Source organism: Accipiter gentilis, chromosome 30 (assembly GCF_929443795.1).
Source record: "Accipiter gentilis chromosome 30, bAccGen1.1, whole genome shotgun sequence".
NCBI classification, from domain to species: Eukaryota; Metazoa; Chordata; class Aves; order Accipitriformes; family Accipitridae; genus Astur; species Astur gentilis.
In genome coordinates, this window is record NC_064909.1 from 10002390 (window position 1) to 10027738 (window position 25349).

General features: G+C 39.2%; 1 protein-coding gene across 6 annotated transcripts in view; it reads left to right on the plus strand.

Annotated features, from left to right (window-relative positions):
• Positions 1-4: 4 nt before the first annotated feature.
• Positions 5-25349, plus strand: part of RPS6KC1 (ribosomal protein S6 kinase C1) — a 93595-nt gene continuing 68250 nt past the window's right edge. For 2 of the 6 annotated variants that reach the window (XM_049833552.1, XM_049833554.1), the window contains exons 1-6: positions 5-148; positions 4931-4966; positions 9008-9128; positions 18501-18616; positions 20635-20728; positions 25125-25184. In XM_049833552.1, coding sequence (XP_049689509.1) covers positions 44-148; positions 4931-4966; positions 9008-9128; positions 18501-18616; positions 20635-20728; positions 25125-25184 — 532 coding nt within the window. In that variant the 5' untranslated portion in view covers positions 5-43. Of the gene's footprint in view, positions 149-4930; positions 4967-5877; positions 5992-6196; positions 6313-9007; positions 9129-18500; positions 18617-20634; positions 20729-24823; positions 24841-25124; positions 25185-25349 lie in introns of those variants that run through there. The other 4 variants (XM_049833555.1, XM_049833553.1, XM_049833557.1 and 1 more) reach the window with 4 other exon arrangements.

Genomic DNA, 25349 nt, shown 5'->3' on the forward strand with positions numbered 1-25349 from the left:
TCGGAGCCGGGCCCGGCGCGGCGGCGGTGCGGCGGGGGGCAGCATGCTGAGCCCGCGGGAGCGCGGCGGGGACCTGGCCCGCTTCTACACGGTGACGGAGCCGCGGCGGCACCCCCGCGGGCACACCGTCTACAAGGTCACGGCGCGGGTGAGTCAGTGCCCGGCCGGGCCCGAGCCCCGGCCCCGGCCCCGGCCTCCTCCGTGCCGGCTGCCCGGGGCGCCGCGGGCCGCCGCCCTGCCCCTCGCCTCCTCAGGTCCCCGGTCTCGGCCTACCTCTTATTTGGACTTTAAAGCCGGCGCTGTGTGCGGAATAGAGCCTGCGGCTGGGCTGCCGATGGGGATCCTGGCGTGCCCTGCGCGGATCAGGCCGGTCGCGACGTGGAGACCCCTCTCAGGGACACGGGTGGGCGGGAGGGAAGGGCTCGCAGACGGCGGCCTCTCCCGAGCTGAGCCTCGGTCACCTCCTGCAAACTTGTAGCTTCACACAACGTCGTTAATTGCCTCAAACGCGCTTTGCGGTTAACTGCCAAATTCTTCCCTGTTCGTTGCAGGGCGTATGAGAATAGCTTAAAAACAAGCAACTCTTTCTTTCTTCCTTTCTTTTTCTTTCTCTTCTACCCCAAATCTCTCGGATAGGTTACGGTTGAGTTGCTCTGTCTTCCCGCCTGCCCCACAGTGCAGTCAGCTCTGGGGGGAAAAACGAGGGAGCGGAGTATGTAGGTACAGCACTCCCACGTTGGAAGCGCAGAGCTGTTTGAGTTGAAGAATACTTAGACAGCCCCTTTCTGAAGGGATGCGTGTGCCTAGGGTTCAACCCCATTTAGGCAGAGGGTCTGGGTGAATCAGAGAGGCCTAGAAGGAGAAGAAGGAAAGCCGAAGCAGATAACTGGGTATCGGGAGTGCTGACTTGGTGCTAGTTTTGCTGAAAGCTCCTTCTGTTCCCCTAGGGAAATGTCTTGCTTTCTTTTCTCCTCTGCTTTCCTACTTAAGCCAAAAAGGGAGGGGAGTAAGTAAATATGTGGAGATAGGTGCAAGAGGAGTGGGAGTTCAGGTCGTCGCAGGTGTGGTGGGATATATTGAGAGCTTCAGAAAGTGTCACAGAGGGGCAGACTTTATTTAAATGACCTCTGATCTTGTAGTTACTGCAGCCGTAGACATTCTGCCCATGAGAGCAACATATGTTTATATGCACTCTTCCCTTAATTCAAAGATTACAGCATTCTGTATATGTATATATATTGTAGTGTTTAGGCTGTTTGACTATGATGACTTTGTGTGACTTGTAAAATTAAAAATTTTTTTTATTATTCTTTTTTGACAGATATTTGTATAGAGGTCCACTGGACACAAATATGGGATGTGTTTAAAACATTGGTTTTAGTCCAATACAATGTAATATTTGTTAAGAGGAAAAAAAGAGTTGTTTTTCCCTATGGTGATTTAATCTAAAAGGCCTTTCCTGAGATAGAGGCAAGGAAGAAAACAGTGCCATCACATCTCTCTGCAGTAGCTCATGATGGGCTAAGTCTGTGTGTGTGTTTTAAAAAGTTGTGTCAGTGCAATAGGGAGTAATAGGAATGAGCCAAGACTTCTGCTTATTTTACTCTGGTGACTTTGTTCATATTGGATAAAGCCAGTTAAAATACTTTGTGATGCTCTGGTTTATGCAGAATTGTTCAAAAGCAAGTTGTGGCTATCTAGTGGGGAATGTCAGTCTTTCTCCATGTCCCGTAAGTTGTAGATGCTCTGGTGCTTTTCCAAGTGAGGCAGTGCAGAATCAGGCAGTGTGCTGACTGCATGTGATTTAGTGGAGAGCAAGGAGCTGGTAAGTCTGTGACCTGTCCAAATTAAACTGAGTTAACCAGAGATCACTATTTTTTCAGTGTGTTTTGATATCTAAAATTCTCAAAGTGAAAAAATATTTCTCTTTTATGCAACAAAGGATGCTTTGGATTCACAAATGTAGAAGTATATAAATAATTTTGTTTCAGTAGGGCTCTATCTGGTAATCTGTTACATAGTACTTGAAGTGAGGATTTGGAGAATTAGATGCTGAACAAAATGATTTAAAAATAATTCAATGTTACATATCTGTTACCCTCCCTTTTTCTCTCCTCCTATTCTTCCCTCCTGTTCCTGCAGTGATCTGGCTCCATGGTTGAAATCACAGCACTACAGCTGTATTTGCTGATCTGATGCTCAGCTATTTTGGGGGACTGCCAGGAAAAAAGTGAGGTGGATCTTCCCGTTGTGTTGAATACCCTTCTGGCTGAGATCTAGGGTACTCAGTATGTACTAGTGGAGGTTTTTGGTTCCTTTCGGTGGTGTATGAGTGAATCCTTTGTGAAACGAAGTTAAAGGAACTTTCTGTTCCAACATAATCATAGAGTAATAATAATGGATGAGAAAGCACTTGTTTAGTGTGTCCTAAACATCTGACTCAGAGGCACAACTACCCATGCAGTCTCTTCTGAGTGCTAAGGTAGTCTATCCTTGTGGCAGCTTTTTCTTAAAGCGTTGTTTGTTTTTTTTTTTTTAATAACAGAGAATATATATTTTATTTCCTTGTAAATTGTGAAATAATTGTAAGTGCCGACAAGATTAAATGCATATTGGCTTTTTTTATATCCATTTCCAAAGGTTAAAGAACAGAAAGACATATCAGCAAGTTGTGATATGAGGAGCATTCTTTAATGATATCTGAAAATATAGGCCACTAATAAGTTCAGATAATTTAGAAGATTACAATTATTAATGATAATTAAAATTCGAATTAGTTATGTTGGATATCTGCAGGTCAGACAAGGAACAGGATAATTTGAAATACTTTGATGGTGAGGATCCTTGTAGGATCTCTGGTTTTGGAGCCTAACACAGTAATTATGCATTGCTTAGCTCATTGGTGGGTATCCTAATGATATTTAAAAAAAATAGATTGAAGTTGCTTGCATTACAGATTTGCAGAAGGAGCTGACTGCATTGATCCTTGTAAGTGGATTAAAAAGTGTACTGAAAATTTTGGGGATTGGATCATCTTTGCCAAGTCTCTAGGTTGATTGTAGGTTGGATTGAAGGGGCAGACCTCTTCTGAGGTTGACCTTCAGAAAAGGATATGAAGAACAAAGTAGGACAACACATAAATTACTACGTACTGACTTAAAGTTGGCATGGCTGGTAGATATAGAAGGCGATGTAACATTAGAACAAGTGTGAAACAGGGCCTCTGGGTTTTATTCCAGATTCTTACTAACTGGCTGGGTAATTACTCATCTCTCTGGGTCTCCTTCTGCCCATCTGGTAACTTACCTAGCTGCCAAAACTGTTGCAAGGCTTTAACTAAAGGTGAACTGCAAAGCAAAGCAGTTGGTGTGTGCCCTTTGGTGTTCTTCTCTGATGTGTAGCCATGCCTATGATAGCTTCTTCCCCCAGCTCTACAGGCTCCTTACATCAAGTACGCCAGCTATTAGAAAAGAAGGTTAGAAATATTTCACCAATTGTACATATGAACTGCCTGGTAGCGAATGAAGGAGCAACAGCTGCCAAGGTTAAAATTTGGTAAAGTTGCCAAATGTTAGATTACTCAAGAGTGAGGAAAAGTTGAGGAAGGTTTTATCAATGTAGACTACGCTGGAAGAAGAGGACTTTGATGTGCAAGGTGAGAGAAAGACTTGTGAAGGAAAATGTTTTAGGTCTTTTGGGAGATTGCTGGAGGAGGTGACACTTCTCTTTTCTGTTTTGTCTCCTCCAAAATGTGTGAAAGAGTACAGTGGCTGGGCTGTGTAGTAAGCTAATGTTACGAAATCTGGGAGGCTTTGGCAAGGATTCTTCAAAAATGAAAGGGAGGAAGAGAGCTAGTTTGTGGGGAGCATGAAGGGTATGTTATTGTCACTTGGCAAGAGGAAAGTGAACATTCAGTGACTTCCATCTTAGAGCAACAGCTATGTGGTGCTTGTGGTACAACGGGATGGTGTTTTAGTCTCTGGGGTGCAAGTAGTGTGGACTTCTTGCACTTGCCTATATGCATCACCTATTCACAGCATTAATTATTCTGCGGTGTGTCAGTGTGTGGATAGTCTCAGTTTGGATTGAGAATGCCCTACTTTGCTTTAGCTAACAATAGGCTAATTATTTTGTTAAACAGCTTTGGCTGAGTTATAATGAAGGATATACTGACTTCCACAAGATAATTGCAGTTATGAATTAAAGATGTCTTTATTTGATTTGTTTGTTTATGTGGATATGCTCTTACTGCTGTTTATAAGCCCCAGTACAGAACTTGGATTGCGAAGGCTTTTGTGATCAATATTTATTTAAAGAAAAAAACCCTGACAAAATACAGGCAGCTTTATGGTGTGTAGCCAAGCCTCGTTTTCATTGCAATTTTCCTCTGGACGAAGTCATTTATAATTAATTAGGCAAAGAGTGTTTAAGGAAAACAAATACCCAAGGATAGAGTCAGACGTGTGCGCGCATTGATGGTTGTAAGTAAAGTAGAAATACTGTCTTAGTAAATGCAAAGCCTCACATTCACAGTGAAGTTGTGTGCAGCTTATATTAAGCCAAGTAGCCTTAATTAGCTCCGCTTATTGGGAGTAATGGGGCCCTAATATGAATTAATGGGAAGAGACTGGAAAGATGATGGGGAAGTGCTCTATGTAGCTTTGTTTTGTGAGATGCCTTCTGTACCAATTTGCCAAAAATGTATGTCTTTATTTCTAATCACAGCGATTGACTCTGCTGCTAAAATACCTCACCATGTTGTATTTGGATATTAGACTTCTCTGAAACTAAATGAAAACATTTCTGAGGAACATGCAACTATTTGCCTTTTTCCAGATTTTTCTCTTCAGCAACAAATCATTGATGTTACTCTTTAACTTCCAAACTGAAAATCCAAGCGCTTACATGTTTTTTTTGTTTTGCTTTTCAGATTGTTTCAAGAAAAAATCCAGAGGATGTCCAGGAGGTAACAGTTTAAACTTGTGCAAATGTCTTTGTGTATCATACTATGCCTTTTGAAGCATCTTTGATGTAATTTAGCAATTTCTGTCTGTTTTGTCATTGCAATAGAGCAAACAGGTTTTTTGTATGTTTCCATTTGTCTTTAGCTTTCATAGTTGAAAACAGTGGCTAGTGTAACTTGTTGCAGTTCTGCCCTCAGTGATGAATTGTGACTTGAAACAAAGTCTTAGGGAGTAAAGTGTCTTTTGATGACGAAACTGCTTTGATAACTTTGCAAGCTCTTTTCTCAGGGCTGGAATTGGCAAATTGATGGTTACTTAACTCCTACTGGAAAAATTAGAGATCAGTCCACAATCCAAGTCTTAGGTCTCAGCTGTAGGTACTCTTTTCCTCTTTAACCAATACTTCACTGAAAAGCCTACATCATTACTGTCTATTAGTGAAGAGAGAAAATGAAGGAGCGTAGGAGCAGTTGAGAGAGATTAGGCTGTAAGTCATATATTATGTCTCTCTCTCTGAGGCTCCTTAAGTATTTTCCAGTGATACACTTTGATAAAACTTTAAAATTGCTTATTCTGCCTCTTCCCAAAAGGCTTTGAATAAGGTTCTGCTGTATTCTTGTGCCTCTTTAATACCTCAAAAGACTGCCAGGAACCATTCTATTGAGACAAAAAAATACATCACTTCTGTATGGGTTATGGTGTGGTGGTTTTGGGTTTGTGTTTTTTTTTGTTTGTTTGTTTTTTTTTTTTGTTTAGATTGAAAAACTTATTTTTCCCTCTTGATTTCTTCTGGACTGATGACTTGACATTGATACTATTTTACTATGTACGTGCAAAATCTTCCTTCAAAAGCACAACCTTATGGTTTTTCAGACATTATGTAACATATGCATATGTTCAATTTCTGGTGCAGTCTCTTACTACAGTTGAGGAGAACCTGGATAGTTGATGAAAGAAGAGCCCATAAATGAATTCATTGCATCTCTGTGTGGTCAAACATGAGTTACTGATTAGTGGCTTGGCAGAGGTGAGAATTGGCTAATACACCTAACATCCCTTTGTTGCATCCTTCTTTGAAATCTTGAGACTCAGACAAACATGAGCATTCATGCTTTTTGCATTTTTTTTAATCTCTATAAGATTAAAATATCCTGTCAGAATCATAGATGATCATGGATCTAGTTTTAGAACTGCATTACTGTAGTTTGTAGCTTGATGTTCACCTTTTCCAGGGAGACTCCTGAATTGAACCTATTCATGAGCACATTCTACCATTACCTTAATCTTCATTTGTGGGAAAAACACTTTATAGCAGCTGTTGATGAGCCATTCATCAGAAAAATATATTGTAAGTGTCTTTCAGCTAGAGTATTGCATGAATATATGTTAAGTAGTTTTGAAACAATAGCAAAACTGTGTCTTTTAGTCATATGCTTTGGTTGTTGCTTTGATCTGTGGCTGTAGGTTAGCCATGCAGGATTCCACAAACTCTAGTCTGCAAGAAGACATAAATGTGCTATGAACTTGATGATTGCCCTTTTCCACCCTTCATTCTATCAAATTAATTATTTTGCATGGGATAACATGTTAGGTGTGGTGTGATTCTTTTATAAGCAAGCATCTGAAAGTACCTAGTTATTAAAAGGAATATCCTAGATGGTAGTTGCCATGATGGTGAATTGTAGTCAGAAAATCACGTATATTGAGAGCTGTTCTGTTATGCTGGCTTCCTGTGATAGCAAAAGAATACCTCAGTTTTCCAGAATGCTCAATTAGAAATTCAATAGACAAAATTTTGTGCACACAACCACCCTGTTGCTTTATGATCCGTCTCATGCAATTCCCTTGCTGCACCCGTGTAGGACCACTTAGCTGTGCCTGCCTACTCAGTGAGAAGTCTCTTTTAATGTCACTGCTGTGATGTTAATACATACATTACATATGTACAACTGTACGTAAGGCTGTGTACTGTGACCTCAACTCTACTTGCCAGTTTTGTCACCTCTTTTAACTGCCCTTTGGGATACAAGCCTTTAATACATTTCTCCTACTGCAGCCAATTACAATTCAGGAGAACCTCAACTGTTGTTGCTGGGACAGGAAGGAAGATAACCTTGTAAGGGCTTTCTTCTCAAAAGGTTGAAAGAAGTTAACATGAAGTTGTATGTGGAGGAGTTAATAGATACATAAAGGCTGGCAGACTTAACTTTAATTTCCTTGCTTCTGGGGATTGATGGTGGCAACATGGAGTGTGAGGCAATTGTATCTAGGGTAGTCTTGTCGTTTTTTTCTCTTATTCAGGGAGGAGAAAGGGTTATTCATTGTGGAACAGATGAGTTGCGTGAATTAATAGAGATCTACTGGCTCTAGCCGTGACAAGCACCTTATTGCATTACAAGTCTAACATATGTTTTATGATATACTTGCTGTGCTTCGTTGGGCCTCAAAGTACAACGTGTCTTTCCTCCAAATCTGATTTCTAATGAGTGTGTTAGAGTGGGAACTTTGCTAACTTTGCTGAGCCACATGCATGCAAAGGCATGATTTCCGTGAGCTTGTGAGAAATGTTTTAGGATGACCTTGACTGCTTTTGCTGTGCAGGCTACTTATGGATATTTATTTTTTTCCTCTTGGCTATCAGGAGATCACTTGCAGCAGTAAAAAATGGTAGTTTTTTAGTGGAATCGTTTTTTAGTCTCATGCTCTTATTTTCTGGCAGCTTTTCACAAAGTCTCTAAGTACTGACAATACAGTAACTTAATGTTTCAAGACTTCACTGTCTTAAAATTTTTTATGTTCTATATGCACACTGCTCAAGAAATAATTTTAAAAAACACAAACAAAACCCCTCCAAAACTCCAACAAAACAACAAAAAAAATCCTTCTACAATTAAACCTTTTACTTAGCTCTAAATCTGGTTTGCTTGAAAAAAGTAATTTTTCAGTTATGATCACTCATGAGAAGGCAACCTATTAAATCAGTCAGAAATATTTGGAATCTTTTAAATTATGGTTAGTTGTATAAGTTAATTGAGATGGTTGGCTGATGGAACATTGGAATCAACTGCTGAATTCATTGCAGTCTCTTCTCTCTCCCCTCCCCCATCCTGTTCTACTGTAATCATTTTACGTTACTGTTGAGGCTTATTATGATGGCTTAGTGAGTCTGACCAAAAACGAGGCCAAGATATAAAATGTCTATGTTTGTTTTTTCATCCTGATAGCAAACCTGTTAGCAGTTGCTCAGTTCTTTCCCTAGCCTGATTTTCCTATTGGGTTCTCCTCCTTTCTTGAATGGAAAAAATAAAAAGAATGAGGTGGAAGAAGGATAAGGTAGGTACCTGGCTGGGAGATGACTACTTCCTTCCAGAAAGAATGGATCAGGAAAAGCTGGTGTAATGAACCAATGCTCTCTTTGCATTCCTGAAGTTGGAGATTTTGTCTAGATTGCAAAAGAACATACTCAATTTTTGATCAGCATTAGTAGTAATAAACCATTTAAAATGTGAGCTTGCATTTACACCTGATTAGCATTTTATATAAATCATGGGCTGGTTTGTAGTCCTGGGAGCTTAATGTGCTGTCCTTAAGAATCCCTTATTTGTATTGATTTCTCTTACCTCATTTTCTCTTTTGCTGTTGTGTCTCTTCCCCATACCTGCAGCTGTGCCAAGCACAGCATGCTGTTGAGCGTTGGATAGTGCAACACTACTACGGCATTTTTTCTTCTCTTAGTGGCTCCCCATGTAGCTCTGGATCTAGTGTGACTGAAACCGTTCTGCCTTTGCCCTCTCTGTTTCCTTGTTTCAGCTTTTACTTAATATTTTTTTCTATGCACTATAGTCTTGTTAGCCAAAATGGGATTGGGGGCAGAAAATGACCATTTTTTAATGGGTGTTACAGTTGATGGTTCAGATTATATATTTTTGTTAAATGTATTTCCTGAAGGTAGTTGTCCGATTTGCTTAAAAAAATGCATTTGTGGTGTGATGCAGTGTGAACAATGAACGCACTAATACTTCTCTCCCCTTTCTCTGCTTCAGATAGTCGTTTGGAAGAGATACAGTGACTTTAAGAAACTGCACAAAGATCTCTGGCAAATTCATAAAAACCTATGCAGACATACAGAACTCTTTCCACCTTTTGCCAAAGCGATAGTATTTGGTAAGCATAATTTCTTCCTCACTTGCTGAAATTCTTTGATAACTCAGTATCTATAAATATATCATTGTGCAGCTGCATGGGACTCTTCTGTGTGCTTTTTACTATTCAACTTTTTGGTTTGTTGTGTCTTACTTGTAGGTAATCATAGCTTGATACTTCTATTTTTTTTTTTGAACAGGGGTGGTTATGTCCTTGCTTCCATGTTAGAGATATTAGCTCAAATATTTATTGATGTATATGTTCTGTATCTTTACAACATACATTCCCTGTTTTCAGGAGCATAAAATCTGTATTAGCTTTGTGAACAGCAATTGAACAATGAACAAAGATTTTCATATGTGAGCTGTCTGATTTTTAGTGAGGAGTTATAGTAAAATATCAAGTGGTTGGTGCAGAAAATAATTTTTTGTTTTAGGAATTTGATTGTAATGATCAATTCTATCTAGCTAGGCTTTTGAGATCAGTTTGACATATAGCAGTTAACTATTTCACCAAAACAACCTGTAAGAGGATTGTGACTCTACATGAGAAATACATGGCAAAAAGTCATTAGCTCCTTAAAAGCCAAAGATCTTAACTTAATCTTGATGTATATGTCATCGTGAAGGAGCTATAGGTGGACTTTCAGTGAAGTGGTATAACTCCATATAGAACTCTACCTACCACACTTTTTTTAGTAGTGTGTTGTGTTTATAAAATAAATGGTGGGCTCTTTTTTTTTTTTCTTTTTCTTTTAGCACATGTTCTTTGTGTTCAGCACAAACTGTTGCTGTTTTTTTGGTATGCATATATATCACACAGTATGCAATGGGTTTTTAAGCATTTTTCAATGTGTCTAGCAGTTCGGTGTCTTTTTTGCATGTATCTACCACGTGCTTTGTGAATGTTTCTTAGACATTTCTAAGGTGGTGTTAACTGTCCGGAATGGGTTTGGTGCTTCATGGTGTGCATCTACCATGTGCTTTGGAGCCTTTTTCCAAGCATTTTAACTTTTTTTAGGATGTCCAGCAAGTGTTCGGCATCTCTTTGCATGCATCTACCATGCGCTCTTGGTTTGGTTTTGGGTGAGCTTTTTGGTTTCTGAAGTGCTTTTGGGGTTACTAAGGCATTTCTGTGGCATTTGTAAGTTGTTGTACTGTATTGTTCTTTTTAAAGCATCTGGCCTGTGTTTATGCTTTTTTCTGGTGTGCACCTAATGTGGTGTTTGGTGTGTTTTGGCATGCATCTCCCACGTGCTCTTTTTTTTAATTATTTTATTTTTTTTCCTGGGCAAGGTTTCTGATGTGGATTTTAAGCATTTTTTTTTTGTTGTGCTTTCTGGTTCTTAAGGCATGGCTATGGTAGTCTTTGTGTCCAGGATTTCTTCGGTGTTTTTTTCGTGTGCATATACCACACGATTTTCTGCAGGTTTATAAGTGTCCAGCATGTTTGGCCTTTTTTTGGCCTGCATCTACCACTTACTTTTTGAGGGTTTCTAAGGCATTTCTAAGGTTTTGCTGACAGTCCAAAATGTGTTTGGTGCTTTTTGGTGTGCATCTACCATATGCTCTTTTTTGGTGTGGTTTTTGGCAGGCTTTTCAGTCTCTAACATGTTTTTGGGGCTACCAAGGCATTTCCATAGTGTTTACAAGTACGGTTTTTCTTTTAAGCATCCAGCCTGTGGCTGGTGTTTTGCGGTTTGGTTTTTTTTTTTGTATGTACCTTGTGTGGTTTTGAGCATCCAGCATGTTTGGTGTTTTCTGGCAAACATCTACTATGTGCTCTCTTCTTTGGCAAGGTTGCTCGTGTGAATTCTGTGCTGCTTTTGGCATGCTTTTTGGTTCCTAAGGCATTGCTGTGGTGTGGTTTGTTGGCTGGGTTGGTTTTTTTTGTGTCCAGCATTTCTTAGGTATAGCTTTTTTCATGCATATACCGTATCATTTTCAGTGGGATTTTAGGCATTTTTTTTAGTGTGTCCAGCATGTTTGGTGTTTGTTTGGCATGCATCTACCGTGTGCTTTGTGAGTGTTTCTGAGGCATTTCTAAGGTATTGCTAACTGTGCAGAATGGGTTTGGTGCTGCTCTTTACTGTGTGTTTTTTTTTTAAGTGTCCAACATGTGTTTGACATTTCCTTGCATGCAGCTACCGTGTGCAATTATTGGGCATTTTAATGGATTTTTAAGCATCCAACATGTTTGGTGTTTTTTTGCCATAAGTCTACCACCTGCTCTTTTTGATGTGTTTTTTGGCAGGCATCTAAAGCGTTTTTGGTGGACTTTTTTTGGTTTGAGGTGTTTTTGGGGTTACTAAGGCATTTCTATGGAGTTTACAAGTTGTTCTTGTGTTTGTGTTTTTTGTTTTTGTGTTTTTTTTGTTGTTTTTTTTTTTTTTTTTTTTAGTATCCAGCCTGTGTTATGTTTTTTTTTATATGGTCTTTGCATGGTGTTTAGTGTCTAGCATGTTTGGTGTTTTCTGGCATGCATCTACCACGTGCTCTCTTCTTTGGCAAGGTTTCTTGTGTGGATTTGGGGTATTTTTAGGTGTGGTTTTAGTTCCTAGGGTGTGGCTAAGATGTTATTTCTGTCCAGGATTTCTTTGGTGGTATTTTTGTGTGTACATGTACTGCATGATTTTCAGTGGGTTTTCAAGGGTTATTCAGCATTTTTTTCTGTCCAGTATGCTTGGTGGTTTTTTTAGCATGCTTCTACCACATGCAATTATTGGGCATTTTAATGGGTTTTTAAGCTTCTGAGGTGTTTGGCTTTTTTTTTTTTTTTTTTTTTTTTTTTTTCATGAGTCTACCATGTGTTCTTTTTTTTGGTGTGGTTTTTGGGCAGGCTTTTCAGTGTCTAACGTGTTTTGGGGTTATTAAGGCCTTTCTGTGGTGTTTACAAGTTGTTTTAGTGTGCTGGTGGTGGTGTGTGTTGTGGTTTTTTTGTTGTTTTTTGTGTTTTTTTTTTTTTTTTTTTTGTTAAGCATTCAGCCTGTTTTTACCATTTTTGTATGCACCTTGCGTGGTGTTTAGTGTCCAGCCTGTTTGGCATTTTTTTGAATGCATCTACCATGTGCTCTTTTTTTGGCAAGGATTCTGGTGTGGATTTTGCATGTTTTCTTGGTGTGGGTTTTTGTTCAAGTGTTGCTACGCCGTGTTTTGCATTGCTGCCATGGTGTTTTGAGCATCCAACATGTTTGGTGTTTTTTGTCATGCATCTCCCATGCGCTCTTTTTTTTGCCAAGATTTTTGCACCTTTTTTGATTTTTTTTGTTTATTTGTTTGAGGCATCGTTGCGGTGTTGTTTTTATTGCCATGTTGTTTCTAATGTTTTGGTGGATTTTTAAATATACAACACGCAGCATTTTTTTTGCTGTGCATCCATGACATGCTTTTAAGTGTTTTTAGCATCCAGCATGGGTTTTACCTTTTCTTTTTCAGCCTGCTACTACATGCTTTTTTGTGGTTTTTTTTCCACATTATTTTAGCATTTTTAATGTTCAGCATGTTTGGTGGTTTTTGGTATGCATGTAGAGCATGCTTATGTGTGTATTTGCATGTTTTCCATGCACTGTGCCTGTTTTTCATGTTTATTGTCATACATGTTCTTGCATGTTTTTTCCATGTGTTGTGCATGTTTTAGCATCCAGCCACTGTTTGGTGTGTTTTGGCATGCATCTAGCTCCAATTTTTGCAGGTTTCGTGCGTAGCATTTTTAGCAGTTTTAGCCCTGTTGGGCATATATCTAGAGTGTATTTTCCCCCCATTTTTTCTCTTTGTCTTGCGTTAGCATGTTTTAGCATCCAGCCTATGTTTTGCATTCTTTGGCATGCGTCTATTGCATGCTTTTGCATGTTATTCTCCTGTGCCACAATTTTAGTGAGTTTTAGTGTGTGGTATGCTTTTCTGTTTTTTTGGCATGTATCTACCACATGCTTCACATGGAAGAATGTGCAAAAACATTTTTAGCGTTTTTGCATGCTCTTGGCATAAGCTTTTGTGCGATTTTGTGTGCCCTAGCATTTTTTTGTTTTTTTTCTGCATTTTTAGGTTTTTTGTTGTTGTTGTGTGGTGATGGTTTGTTGTTGTTGTAGTGTTTTGGTTTTTTTTTTTTTTTATATTCTACTTTTTTTGGTGTATTATGCTTTTTGGCACGTGCTTTTTGGTGTTTACTATTACTTTGGGATAGTCAAGCCTGTCAGTTTGGAAAGTTCCAAAACTGAGGTTGCTTAGTCAGCCTTTTTTCCACCACTTTGTGTGACAGCACTATAATACTGCCCGGGGTTATAGTTCTGTAGCGGTATTTGCAGGCCCTCCTTTGCCTTGAGTGCTGGAGAAACTGCATGAAACTCCCCTGGAGACAAAACCTCAGCCTGGAAAGCCCAAATTTTCCTTTCAGTGTTTCAGAACCAAATACTGCCACTTGTAATTTTTGCTACTTAGTGTTTGTTTTTGATGACTACTGCATGTAGGCATGTCACTGAGATGCTTTAAAGAATACACTAACATAATCAACTTTGAACAAGTTGAAGTTAATTTATAACCCAGGTCCAGTCTGCTCCTACATCTTTAGGGGAGCCCTTGACTTAACCCCTTGTTATTTGGACCAGCTAAGTGAGAGGCAAGGAAGCTGGACTCTGATGCAGTTTTCATGGTTCTCTGCGCAGAGCTCGGTAAAATTCCTAGTTTAAATTGTCTTTCACATCAGCTAAATTGTATCCAACTTTTATGTAATTTTATTTTTGCTTATTTATGAAGTTGGAAGTGGGGTAAGTTTCGGTGCTATGTTAGAATTTGTACACTAATGGTTAAATAGAGAATGTAGTATTAGTTTCATCCTGAGATCATTTTATATCTGATTTACAGAGTAGATTGCTCACTGGACAAATTACTTACAAAGCTAATATTTGCAAAGCATAATTTAATTTCAGGTAGAAGATAGGGTAGCTATTCATAGGGGAGGAAAGAGAGGGTTAAAGAAAAAAAGAAAATCAGAGTGGAAGAGAATACGGGCTTCTAATAACTTAAAAACTTTAAATTGCCAGAAATGCAAATCAGCTGTTTTTACACTAGCTCTGTAATCAAGGGAAGAATTGAGTGAAATCCCTTCTGAAAGACATCCTTCTTCTATTGTATATGGTGAACAAAAGTGACTGCAATGTACATTGTAAGAGAAGGAAATCTACAGAAACATTCAATGTAGTTATTTACAAAAAAGGTCTTTGAAATTAAAACTAAACCAAAACAAACCCCAATACATTTGAATGAAGCTGAGCCAGGGAAGAATACAGGAAAGAGGAAGTAATGTAAAAACAAATTTTAAATGGCTGGTATATAGCTGAAAGGAACAGAAATGTCTGACTCTTAATTTAAGAATTATTTTTCTATTTAAAGCTTAAAATTTTACTGTGTATCCTTCCCTCTCACTTATAGATCTATTAAGTGCTGTGTGTTTTATTTTAATTGAAAGCATTTATCTTCAGATCAGTCCTAGTATTTTTTGTACTAGAGGAAAAATGTAATCTTAGTAGATTTTGAGTTTTTGACAAACGTGTTCAGTCTCATTCAGTTAGTGGTAAGCTGCAAGGCGCATCTCTATTTTTAATGGAGCATTTTTGCAGTGTTTCTTCCCTGCAGTGATGTTCCACTTATGGCAGCTTTTAAGCTAGTTACTAATTAGCATTGCCAGTAGTTGCTGGCAACTTGTTGATGGGGGGGGTGGGTGGGTATGTGTGTTTTAAATAATGTATACATATTGTTTTGTGGAGAGTACACTTCACAAAATGAGCGCTGGTGGTTCTGACAGTTGAACTTAGTTGTAGTAGAAGTATTAAACCTGAGCAGAATCTCAAGTGCAGCATTCAGAGTTTCAGGAGATGGTGTGGAGAACTGAGATGTATTTAAAAACAAATGGGTCATGCTGTGCTTCCGTGTTTCATGCAACCAAAGACTTGCCACATCTGCAGAACTGTATGGCATTGCACATTTTACACCACAGGTTTTGATAATTATAATGTGCAAGTACATGTACTTTTATGCTGCTACAGTAGAGCTGCTCATATCAAAGCATGAAACTTGTTATGGGTGGGAAAAAGAAATAATCTCATTTTTTCTGTACTTCACTTGAACTTTTTCCACTCATCTTACAGAGAAAACATAACCAATTTGAACATGGGAATGTAAAATGTCCTAACAGATCCAGCTGTGAAAACTTCTCTGAATTGCTATGCAGCAATTATGATACCTATTTCTGGGAAGTGCTTACTCTCCTACCCTAATATGCATGAACATAATTTCTTCAGTATTTTCAAACTACTTTTTTTTGTTGGACACTTTAAGTATTCCCATATGTTGGCTATACATGGCATTTTACCAAAATACTGTTAAATCTGTACTTGTCATGTCTTGTATCTAACAACAGCAGAAAGGTACTCCAGTATAAAAAATACCCCACCCCCCCCCCCCCCCCCCCCAAAAAAAACCCCAACCAAAACCAAAAAAAACCCAGATATTGATAACTTGCTAGCAGTGAGTCAGGAAGATGATTCACAATATAAAACTCAGATAAGGATACTTTTTGAATTTGAAAATACCGAATGAAGTAGCATATTTAAGAATTGGATGCCATGTACAGTTGTAAGTCTTGTGAGAAACTGAATCATGTACACAAACCTTGCTAGGTGTTTTATTGTTCAGATCTGCTCCACAAAATGAATTGTAGATTCTCTTTCCAGGAATTTACATTTGGTTTCCATGTATGTAAGAAATTTTGAACGGATCATTGCTGGCGGAATAGCAGAACTGTGTTAATGCATTTGTTATATGCTAGAGATTCTACCTGACACTTCCTAAAACCCTGGAAAGACATGTTCCCTATAATGAAGTTCCCACGTGTCTGAGAGATGTAAAGAATAGTGGAAATAACATTGATTTAGATGCAGGAAGACTTACTGACAGAAATGTTTGAAGAGTCAGCTGGGTATCTAAGCACTTATGAACATCTGATTGAGAAGGGTGATAACGAAAGTGTTGAGCAATACAATATTGCTTGAAAGTATGAAAGAAGGGAGCGGGAGAAGGAGTTAGGCAGGGTTGGCTGGGAATGAAACTGCCAGCAAGGTGCCAGATAGTCTGTGAACAAACCAGTACTGAATTATGTTCTTCCTTCCCCAAAGTCCTCTAGTTCTGCAAGTAGTTGTCCTGGTAGTGTATCATGATGCTGATGAGCTGGAAAATGTGACAGTGATTAATGTTTCAACGGCTCTGTTCAAACATGTATTTTTTAAAATTTTTTTTTAGCCCAGCTTCCTAAGAAAATAAGGCTTATGTAATTGTGCTGTCGGAAAGTCAAACTTCTTACTCATGTGACTAATATCAGCTAAATTTGAGAGGGAAAGTGGTTGCAAATGTAATTACGTTTCTGCGAAGTCTGTGAAATGGCAGCTGAGTAAGAAGAGAGCGTGTGCTGTGGTGCTTCCAAGGGCCTGGCAGGCTCAGCTCATACCCGTGAATTTGCAGCTGCCTGGACAATCAGTGAACGTGTGCTGGTCAGCCTGTCAGTGCTGGTCCTGACATGTCCTGTCTGGTGCCCAGTGGAAGTATTAAGAAGATGTGGATGCGGGAAATTATTTTTTATGGGGTTTGATGATGGAGTAGATCGGGGAGAGACAGATCCCTGGGAAACCAGGAAAAATATCTTATAGAATTACTTGCTTTGCAAAAGTTACCTGTTTCTGGCCTTGTTCGGTGTTTACTTCTTTGCAATTGATTTTCTGTTTCATTATAAGAGTGTTCATGTTATTTTGTAGATTCATTTAACTGGCCTATGCTGCTGCGCTTTGCTGAGGGAGGTTGTTTTTTCATGATGTCCTATGTTGTGTGGAATGAAGCAAAAGCCCTAATGCACCACCAGTGTTGCTCTGAAGACATAGGAAGTTTGATGTGCAGTTTAACAGAGCCTGATTTCAGTGTTACCACTCAATGTGGTAGCATTGCCTTTGCCTTCTTTCTGCTTGCTTATTGCTCACTCTTTTGTATGGCTGCTAAAGTTTATACAGCTGAAAGGGCAGGGTGAACAAGTCACGGAACTGATCCAGCTGAAAATTAGCCCAATGATGTCTTTCCTTTCCTTTCATGGAAAAATAACCTCCAAAAGCTTTGTTTGTGATCTTGTGAGTATGTGTGTGTCTTTCTAGTTTTATTTTCTTTTTTTCCGGTACCACATGGGCAGGAGCTATTTACTTGAAGAATTTCTGGAAAGAATCCTGCTTTGATAATTTCTTCTGGGATTATTTTTTTGCTTGCACTGAGTATAAATGAATTTTGCTTCTGTATTCAATGTTTCTTTTGTCCTCTTCAAAGGTTAATGCCACAGAGCTGTCACAGGTGGTTCTTATTTTTCTGGTCATGCTGTTACAGCAATACTGTTTCTTGAACTTGTCTTCCCAGTCCTTTTTTTCCCCTCTGTATAGCTGTTCCAGTATCTGTTTCATTCTCCTCCAATTATTACTGTTAACCTCTGCCCTTTTCCTTTTGTAAACTTGTAACTGTTTCAACAACAAAGTGATGTTGATATGAAAAGCTAAAATAAGTTGTGTGCAATTGTGAAGAATGTGAATTTAAGGTAGCAATCCAAGGGTTTTCTCCTGAGAAGCAAATCTCTTCAGGTGAACTGTGGGATTGTTTTTTAAATATGTTTTTTCTAATTGGAATGTCTTGGGTGCTGGGTATGGAAAAGGGAAGGGTCATGCATTTTAGTAAATGAGCTGCTTCCTAGCTCTGCTTACCTCAGGGAGATGAGACCCTGTCTGTATGGAACTACTTCAGAGGAAAGCTTCAGTGCCTAGTAGCAGGGCTTCACTATCTCCCCTATACTTTGTCTCCTCCATAAATGGCACCTTGGAATTGAGGATCTGTTTGGGGGCTTTTAGCAATACTTCATTTACTGTCTGCTCATACTGTGCGTTGTTCTTGAGAATACGTGAAGATTGCTCAGCTCCTTACAGGATTTGGGCCGTAATCAAGGCTGACACTGAGTGGCATATTGTCAAATTGTGCAAGTATCATTTATTGTTAGATAACACTGGACATCCGTTAGTGTCTCTTGGCTAATCAAGACTGTTGCCTCACATATTCTTACGATGAGAGGGCAAAGGATTCTTGTTGTAGCTGCCAGCTTTCATCATCCGAGTGGATTGCAGAAGACGGGACTCTAGGGACAATTGAGAATAGGAAGTTTGAAGATTTGCTATGTTCTCCTGAAGCATTGGAATGACTTTCATAGACTCAGGGCGTTGTCTCCAGAAGGTTGCTTTTGTCTTGGTGTTTTTTTGTGGTAGTTGTTATTGCAAAATAAATGTGTAGTTTTTTCTAAAACTGTAAATCTATGTGTCTATTCCAGGGCGATTTGATGAAACTGTGATAGAAGAAAGAAGGCAATGCGCTGAAGATTTGTTGCAGTTTTCTGCCAATATCCCTGCTCTCTATAACAGCAAACAGCTTGAAGAGTTTTTTAAGGTTTGTTAGTATTTGCAGAAGTATTTGCTTCTTACTGATATGAATAAAGTGCTGATTCTGTTCTACTTTATAAACTGCAGAGTGACAGTGAGCTGATCTGACATGTTTTGTGAAGTGACTGGGAATTTTCCATTCACTCTAGAAATGTGGCTTTAAAAAAACCCCTGTGCCACACCTCTACAAAGTGGGAAGTTTTACAGGAACTTCGGGTGAAGGGATTTAGAGTTTGATTATTGAATGATGAGCAAAACCTGTGATGTTAAATTCAGGGGTTCAGTGGGGAAGTAATAAAAATATTGTTACTGTTTCTATACTTCATGTAGATGTTTATAGTTTCCTACCAAAGGAAGGAAGACTGTCTAGACCCTTCTTATGGCCTGTTATGGATTCAGGTCCGTGATAACAAATTTGGCATATAACTAGTCAAATGTGCTGCTTGTACAGTGTGGTGAGAACCACTCTCTAAAATATATTTCGGGACAATACAGTGGTTCAGACTTTGTCTTTATTACATCTGAAGCAGTTTGTTTTCAATAGTTCCTTCAAACCTCTTTATTTTCAGTAGCTTAGTCCAAAATTCTGCAAACACAGGAGCATAATTCTACATGTAAACATGATGGTAACTCCTTGGAATTAAGGAAATGCTCATCTGGCTGAGGTGGGACTTAAATGTATTAATGTGTTAAGTATGTTTAAATGATACATTTGCAAAGGCAAAATTACAGCAAAGCTTAAAAATCTTCACTTGTGTTCATGATGCAGTGATGCAGTTATTGCAGAGTTCTTTAAAATACTTGAAATAATTTTCTTTAAGCTTTGTTGGCAAGAATGAGTGGGAGACTGAGTTAGAATATTTGACTTTTCAGTTTATTTGCATTTGCGCTTTTTCAGTTCTTTGGAAATACTTCTGTGGTTTTGGGTATTTGTTCAGACTTCCCCTCCTTTGCTTAACAAAAGTATTAGTTTTAGCCTTCCAGTGGACCTTTTCTGGCTTTGCAGGGGAATGAATAAAACTAGAAAGACATTATTTTTTGTGGGAGCAAGTATATCTACAAGGGGAGTTATGCAAGTTTAATAATTAGGGCTCACTTGTTAGCTGATGTTGTGTCATGTTTTCCTCTAAGAAAGCTTTAGGTTTTGATCAGTCACCAGCTCAGACCATGTCCTTTAGCTCTGCTCACAGGTGGTTTTGTTCCTTTTCAGATTTTTTGTGCAAATAGCAATGGAGAGAGAGACTTGGACAATGAAGTCTTAGAAACAACTGAAGGGAGTGCTGTGTGTATCTATGTACTATAGACTCCAGAAAAATGTGCTGGCTAGTGTGAAAATGCACCAGGCTAGTTCAAGACAGGTTAGCAATGCCCATTTATAACACTGCCTTGTAAATGGTGCAGTTTCTATTAAAGTTGCATGGAAAGTGTGCACCTGAGATGTGAAGCAGAAATTAAAAAAACCAAAACGTTTAGGTGCTTTCTAGTGCAAGTAAGTGTCCCTATTGTTACTTCACTTACCTTTGATTCCTTTCAGGCTTGGGAGGGAATGATGTCTTCCTTATATGCTGGGATGGCCTTGTCTTCCCTGTTTGTCCAGGCTCGACTACGACTGAACTCAAGATAGTGGGTCATGGGTGGGAGACTAGTCTGATGGACTAACACTCCTGTGTGAGGGACTTGCTGAGTTTGGGAACACCACTGAAGGGCACAGACTGTAGGTACCACAAGAGAGCAGGAGCATTGCTGTTCTCTCTCTGTTAAACTCTGGGGTTTGCAGGCAGACCTGCTGCAGCCTGTATGGTTCAGGACTCTGAAGCTGCAGTAGGCTAACTGTTTAGATACCTAGACCGTCTGTGGCAACCAAACTAAAAGACTTTGTTTAATTTTGCAGGCTTATTTAGTTTAATTAAATGTATTAACTCTAATTCACTGGTGAGGAAATTTAATTTTTACTATCACTTCTATATAATGAGACTTTCCATAGAGCACAGCAGCTAAATAATTCCTTTCCCTCTTTCTTTTTAGGGTGGAGAGGTGCATGATGGGTCTGAACTGATTGGTCCTGTTGAGCCTCTGTCTGATTCTTTGACTGACAACCTGTCAGACTGCAGCTCTGAAGGTTTGCTTTCTTTTCTCATGTAACCTTATAGCATGATCTGTTTTAAAGCAGCACGTAAATGACAAGTGCCGTATTTGTAGGAGTATTTGCATCCAGTTTCTGTTTGCTTGGTATGACAGAAATGCTGGAGCTGGGATTAACAAAAGAGAAGTTGGGCTCACCAGAGCTCTATCTGCGCTGCTGGAAGTTTCCTTCCAACAGGAAGTTTTCTGGGAGTTTGTCTGGTCTATTCTAGAAGTCCTGGTGCTCTGTTGCTCAAAAAGAACTGCTTTTGGTGCTAACTGAACTGAACCCTCTGGTTTAAATGTACGTAATCCTGCCTGCTTCCAAAATGTTGGGCAAACAGCATGGTAGTGTTTGCTACTAATCATGACCCAAGTCTCAAGCTGTAAAAATTCGCAGAGAACTTTAAAACCATTTTGAGTTTGATAAATAAATATAAAGATGACTGTCTGAATTTGCCTGGAGCATGAAAAATAGGTCTAAGATTTGAAATGCCCCATACATTTCAGAGGGTTCTCATTCAGCTGTTCATGCTCTGGGTGTCACCATGCTTCCAGTGCTTAGTAAAATCCAGAAGAGAGTTGGTATTGTATTTAGAAGTTTAAGTGTGTCTTCTGGATTGAGCATATAGGAGCGGTGAATGTTAAAGCCTTCTGCAGGGCTCGGGGAGACAAGCAAGTTGTTTAAATCTCTTAAGAAAAAATGCTGGCAGTTTTTGTTTGCTAAAAAGAGCTCCCTATTCTTGAAAGTCTGAGAGGTTGTGTGTTAGAGCCAGTGTGTGCTATGTTCAGTTGAAAACTGGAAATCCCTTCCTTAACTTGCTTATGTTTTCTGGTTGTGCTATGCCAATGGAAAAGGATGTGCCCCTTTTCCTGTGACTGCATTTCCTTAGCACAGTGTAAAGATGCACATGCTGGCTTGGATACCATGTGTAGAGTAATTTTAGTGGCACTTCACTTGCACTAAATAATAATATAGCTGTAAGGTAGGGTGAGTCAACCCAAACAAATACTGTGCTAGGGCTTCTTGCCTGCCTCTGGAGGCTGAGCTAGCTTAAGCATCTCTGTGTATAATCATCTGCCAAGTACCATACAATCTTTTAGATATTTATGTATTTCTGAGTTATGCTTGGGTCCTTGTGACTTATAAGAAATACTCTTCCAACCCTAGAAATTTTCCTTTGGAATTGTCTTACACTCATGCATAAATACACATTATTATAAAACCACTTAAGCTTATTTGGGAGGTTTTTTTTTCTTAACTGCTTAATTTCCTTTGGTCTTTCTGGCATAGAACTTGCTTTGGTAAAACTCTGCTTGAATAACAAGAACTGCTTGTATTTTCTAATAGTGGTTGGTTTGTTTGTTTATTTTTTGCTTGAGGTTGTATTACTTGCCATTGGGATCTCGCTATGTCAGTAACTTTGTGCTTAGTTATATAATATGTTCTACATGGGCAGTGAGTTTTGCATTTTGCATGTCTTCTATGGTGTTAATGAACTAATGCCCTGACAATATTTTGTTCTGTGAAGGGAAAGGTATAGCACTGTTTAATTTCAGAGGGTAGTTATGATAAATACCAGTAACTAGTTTTAAAGGGCACTATTTCTGTGAAATCTAACATTCCAGATTCTGACAATGTGCTCACTTTACACTTTGCCTTATAAAAGAAAAAGTGCTTCTAAAAATGCTTAATATGAACATTTCTATTCTTTTTTCACGAGGGCCTCATTTTTAAAACAACACCACTTCTTTTATGTAAGATAAAATATTGAAAAGAAAAAAAATGCTGTAAAGTAGAAAAAATCTTTGATACCCTTCTGAATCGTGCTGGAGAGCTTTTAGAGGATACTTACATCAACTATGAGCACAGGATTTCCAGATGCCAAATGTGACTTGTTTTGTGAAGTTATGTTTTCTAAAACTCTATATGTCTTCCAGCTCATATTTTCTTATGTTTGAAACCAAATTGTGGGGCAGGGGGAGAGACTAGGGACAGAAGGCAACATCTGTCTTTAAGGCCTCTAGATGGCAGTGGCAATACTCGGCTCCGAGTCCTCTCCCTGCCTCTCCTCAGGGCATCCTGCCTGCATCTAATTTTTCTGAGTCTGATTATTGCAGTTAACTGTGACTAGTTCACTGTGTTAGTTTTTGTGAGCATTCAAGGGCCTCCACGTGGGCACTGTTCGTTCAAGCTGTTGTACTGAGAAGTATGAAACCCCTTCCTTAACAGGTGCTGGTGTTTGCTTGTAAGGGTGGGTTGTGTTTTCTCACTTTTATCTCTTCTTTTCGGACAAAGTTCATTTTGCAGAAGGTGTGCACGTTAATGGTAGAAAATGAGAATTGATGGTAGTAGAAATGTTTTTATACCAGAATAAGCAATAAATATTTTGCTTGTAAATGCAGTTTGGCAGTTCATGCTTTCACAGGAACGTGCTTTTCAGTAGGCCAGGTTACCCAGGTGTTCCACCAATTTTTGGAAACTGCGTTTACTCCTCCTATACCCAGTGAAATTGCACAAGGCAGAGACAAGTACAGGAATTTATGTTCAATTTCAGCATCATTATACTCCTCTAATATTCCTGACAGTCAGTGTCTTCCTCTCTGTGTACATGGGATAATGTTCAAATGTCCAACTTCCCCTCCAAAAGTCTTTCTATACCAGTCACTGATTTCTTTCGAGAAATTTACCAGGAAGCTCATCTTATTATTCCCCCCCCCGCCCCACGTTTTACCATGTTCACATTATCTTCCCAGAAATAAGCATATGAGGTTCAGACTCTTCTTACCCCTAGGGCTGACTGGAAGCCCCATGACTGTGGTTGTGTGGTGCCAGACCTGGACTCTAACCCTGACCTTAAGCAAAGTTTATTAGCTCAGGCTCTGTACCGTGCTAGCTGTGTTCATTTCTGGTCAAGTTGGGTGCAACAGAGGAGCAAATGTGGTTTTGTTTGGACTGTAGGGAGGAGAGCTTGGGTCTGTCTAAAATCTGCTGTGTGGATGTGCCCCAATTCATCTAGTCTGGGTGGTCAGCACACCCTTCCCACAAACCCCTAGCTTTTCCATTTGCTCTCTCTGTCTGCACCCTTTTTTTGTCAGTCACCTCTGCTTCCACCTATACATTCCCTAGCTAGCAATTTCTTGTCACTGAGCAAAATAACTTGACTCCTCTAAATGTTATTTCACAAATTCTCAGTCTTCCACACCCAAATTTGACATCACTGTCCCTAAATTGGGCATGTGAAAGGCCCATTATTAATAAGCTAATTAATGAATCTTCTGTCTTCCTCCAACTGCTCTGTTGTGAGGTTGCCTTCTTTCTTGCAGGATTTGGGGCTGCACAGGCAGTTTTCTTCTCGGCGTGGATACTTTGCTTTATGTCCCTCCTCTGAAAAGATCAGGAGCATTGTCTTCTGTTCACCCTGTCCCCTCCTCTCAAGTAGTCTTGAGTCACTAAGTATCACAGTCCCTTGCTTCTCAGGCGAGTGGCTGGTAATCTGTTCTTCTTTGTGTCTTTTTCCTCTCACTCACGTTAAAGGAACTGCTAGCTTTTAGAAAAGCAATATTTCTACAGTGCATTCTTACTCCTTTTCCATAAATTGTAAACTCCCTCTAACTCTGTAGTTGCAAAATCAGAAGAAATTTCGAGTTAGTTGCCTTTGAGTCAGCTCCTTGCTGCTGCTGCATACTTTTTAAAGATAAGTCAGAACACTTTACCTGATAATGTGGATAAACTCTTGACTGTCAATAATACAGAGGAAAACAAGCATCAGGTTTTAGCTCAGAATTTACTTTCTCGGTGTGTACAAACAGCTAAATGTCTTGACCTTGTTGCCTGTTTTATTGCCTCAGTGGATACATGTGCCAAGGTGATAAAACAAACTGCTACTTGATATCCAGGTGGCACTGCCAAATTCGTGGCTCGCTCCATATGTCTCATGCAGGGTACTATTCTGGAATGACATTTTTGAGACTGAAAGCTGGCTTTTTTTTTTTTTTCTTGGTGTGTAGGTCCCAGCTTTAAAGGCTCTCCTGTTTTAAGTCTCCTTAGCTGTAAATCATCTGAGCAGTGAGAGATAGGGATTAAAGTGCTGCTGCTATTGAAATTAGGTGAGTTGGAGTGCTGAGGTTTGAATTAGCCCCCCCCAAGCAAGCACCTGTGTTTTGTTTTTTAACCTCAGAGGCAATGAGAAATGGCAAATCTAATACTACTATTACAATCTTAATGGTGTGTTACCAAATGGATATCCCTGATAGCCGTTCAAAGAGCAGTTTCATATTATGTATTTTTACCTGTAGTAGGGTCATGCCCTTTTATTTTGATGGCAAGTGAACATCTAATCTGTGGTACAAAAGGATGTCAGAAATATTTTTGTCATTCTTGTCCTTTTCAGTTCGAAAGGATTTAAGTGGGCTTGATGATGTGACACTTACGAGCCAATCAGAATGTGGAGGTGAGATCGAAGTTGTTTCCGTTACATTTGTGGAACTTAAATTATTAGCAAGTCATAATTATGAGTGAATGTTTTTCATGGATGATAATCCTTACAGAAATGGTATGTGTGTAAAATATCTTTGTTGCCATTTATTTCCAAGTAACCCTGCTAAGTTGCTGTGGT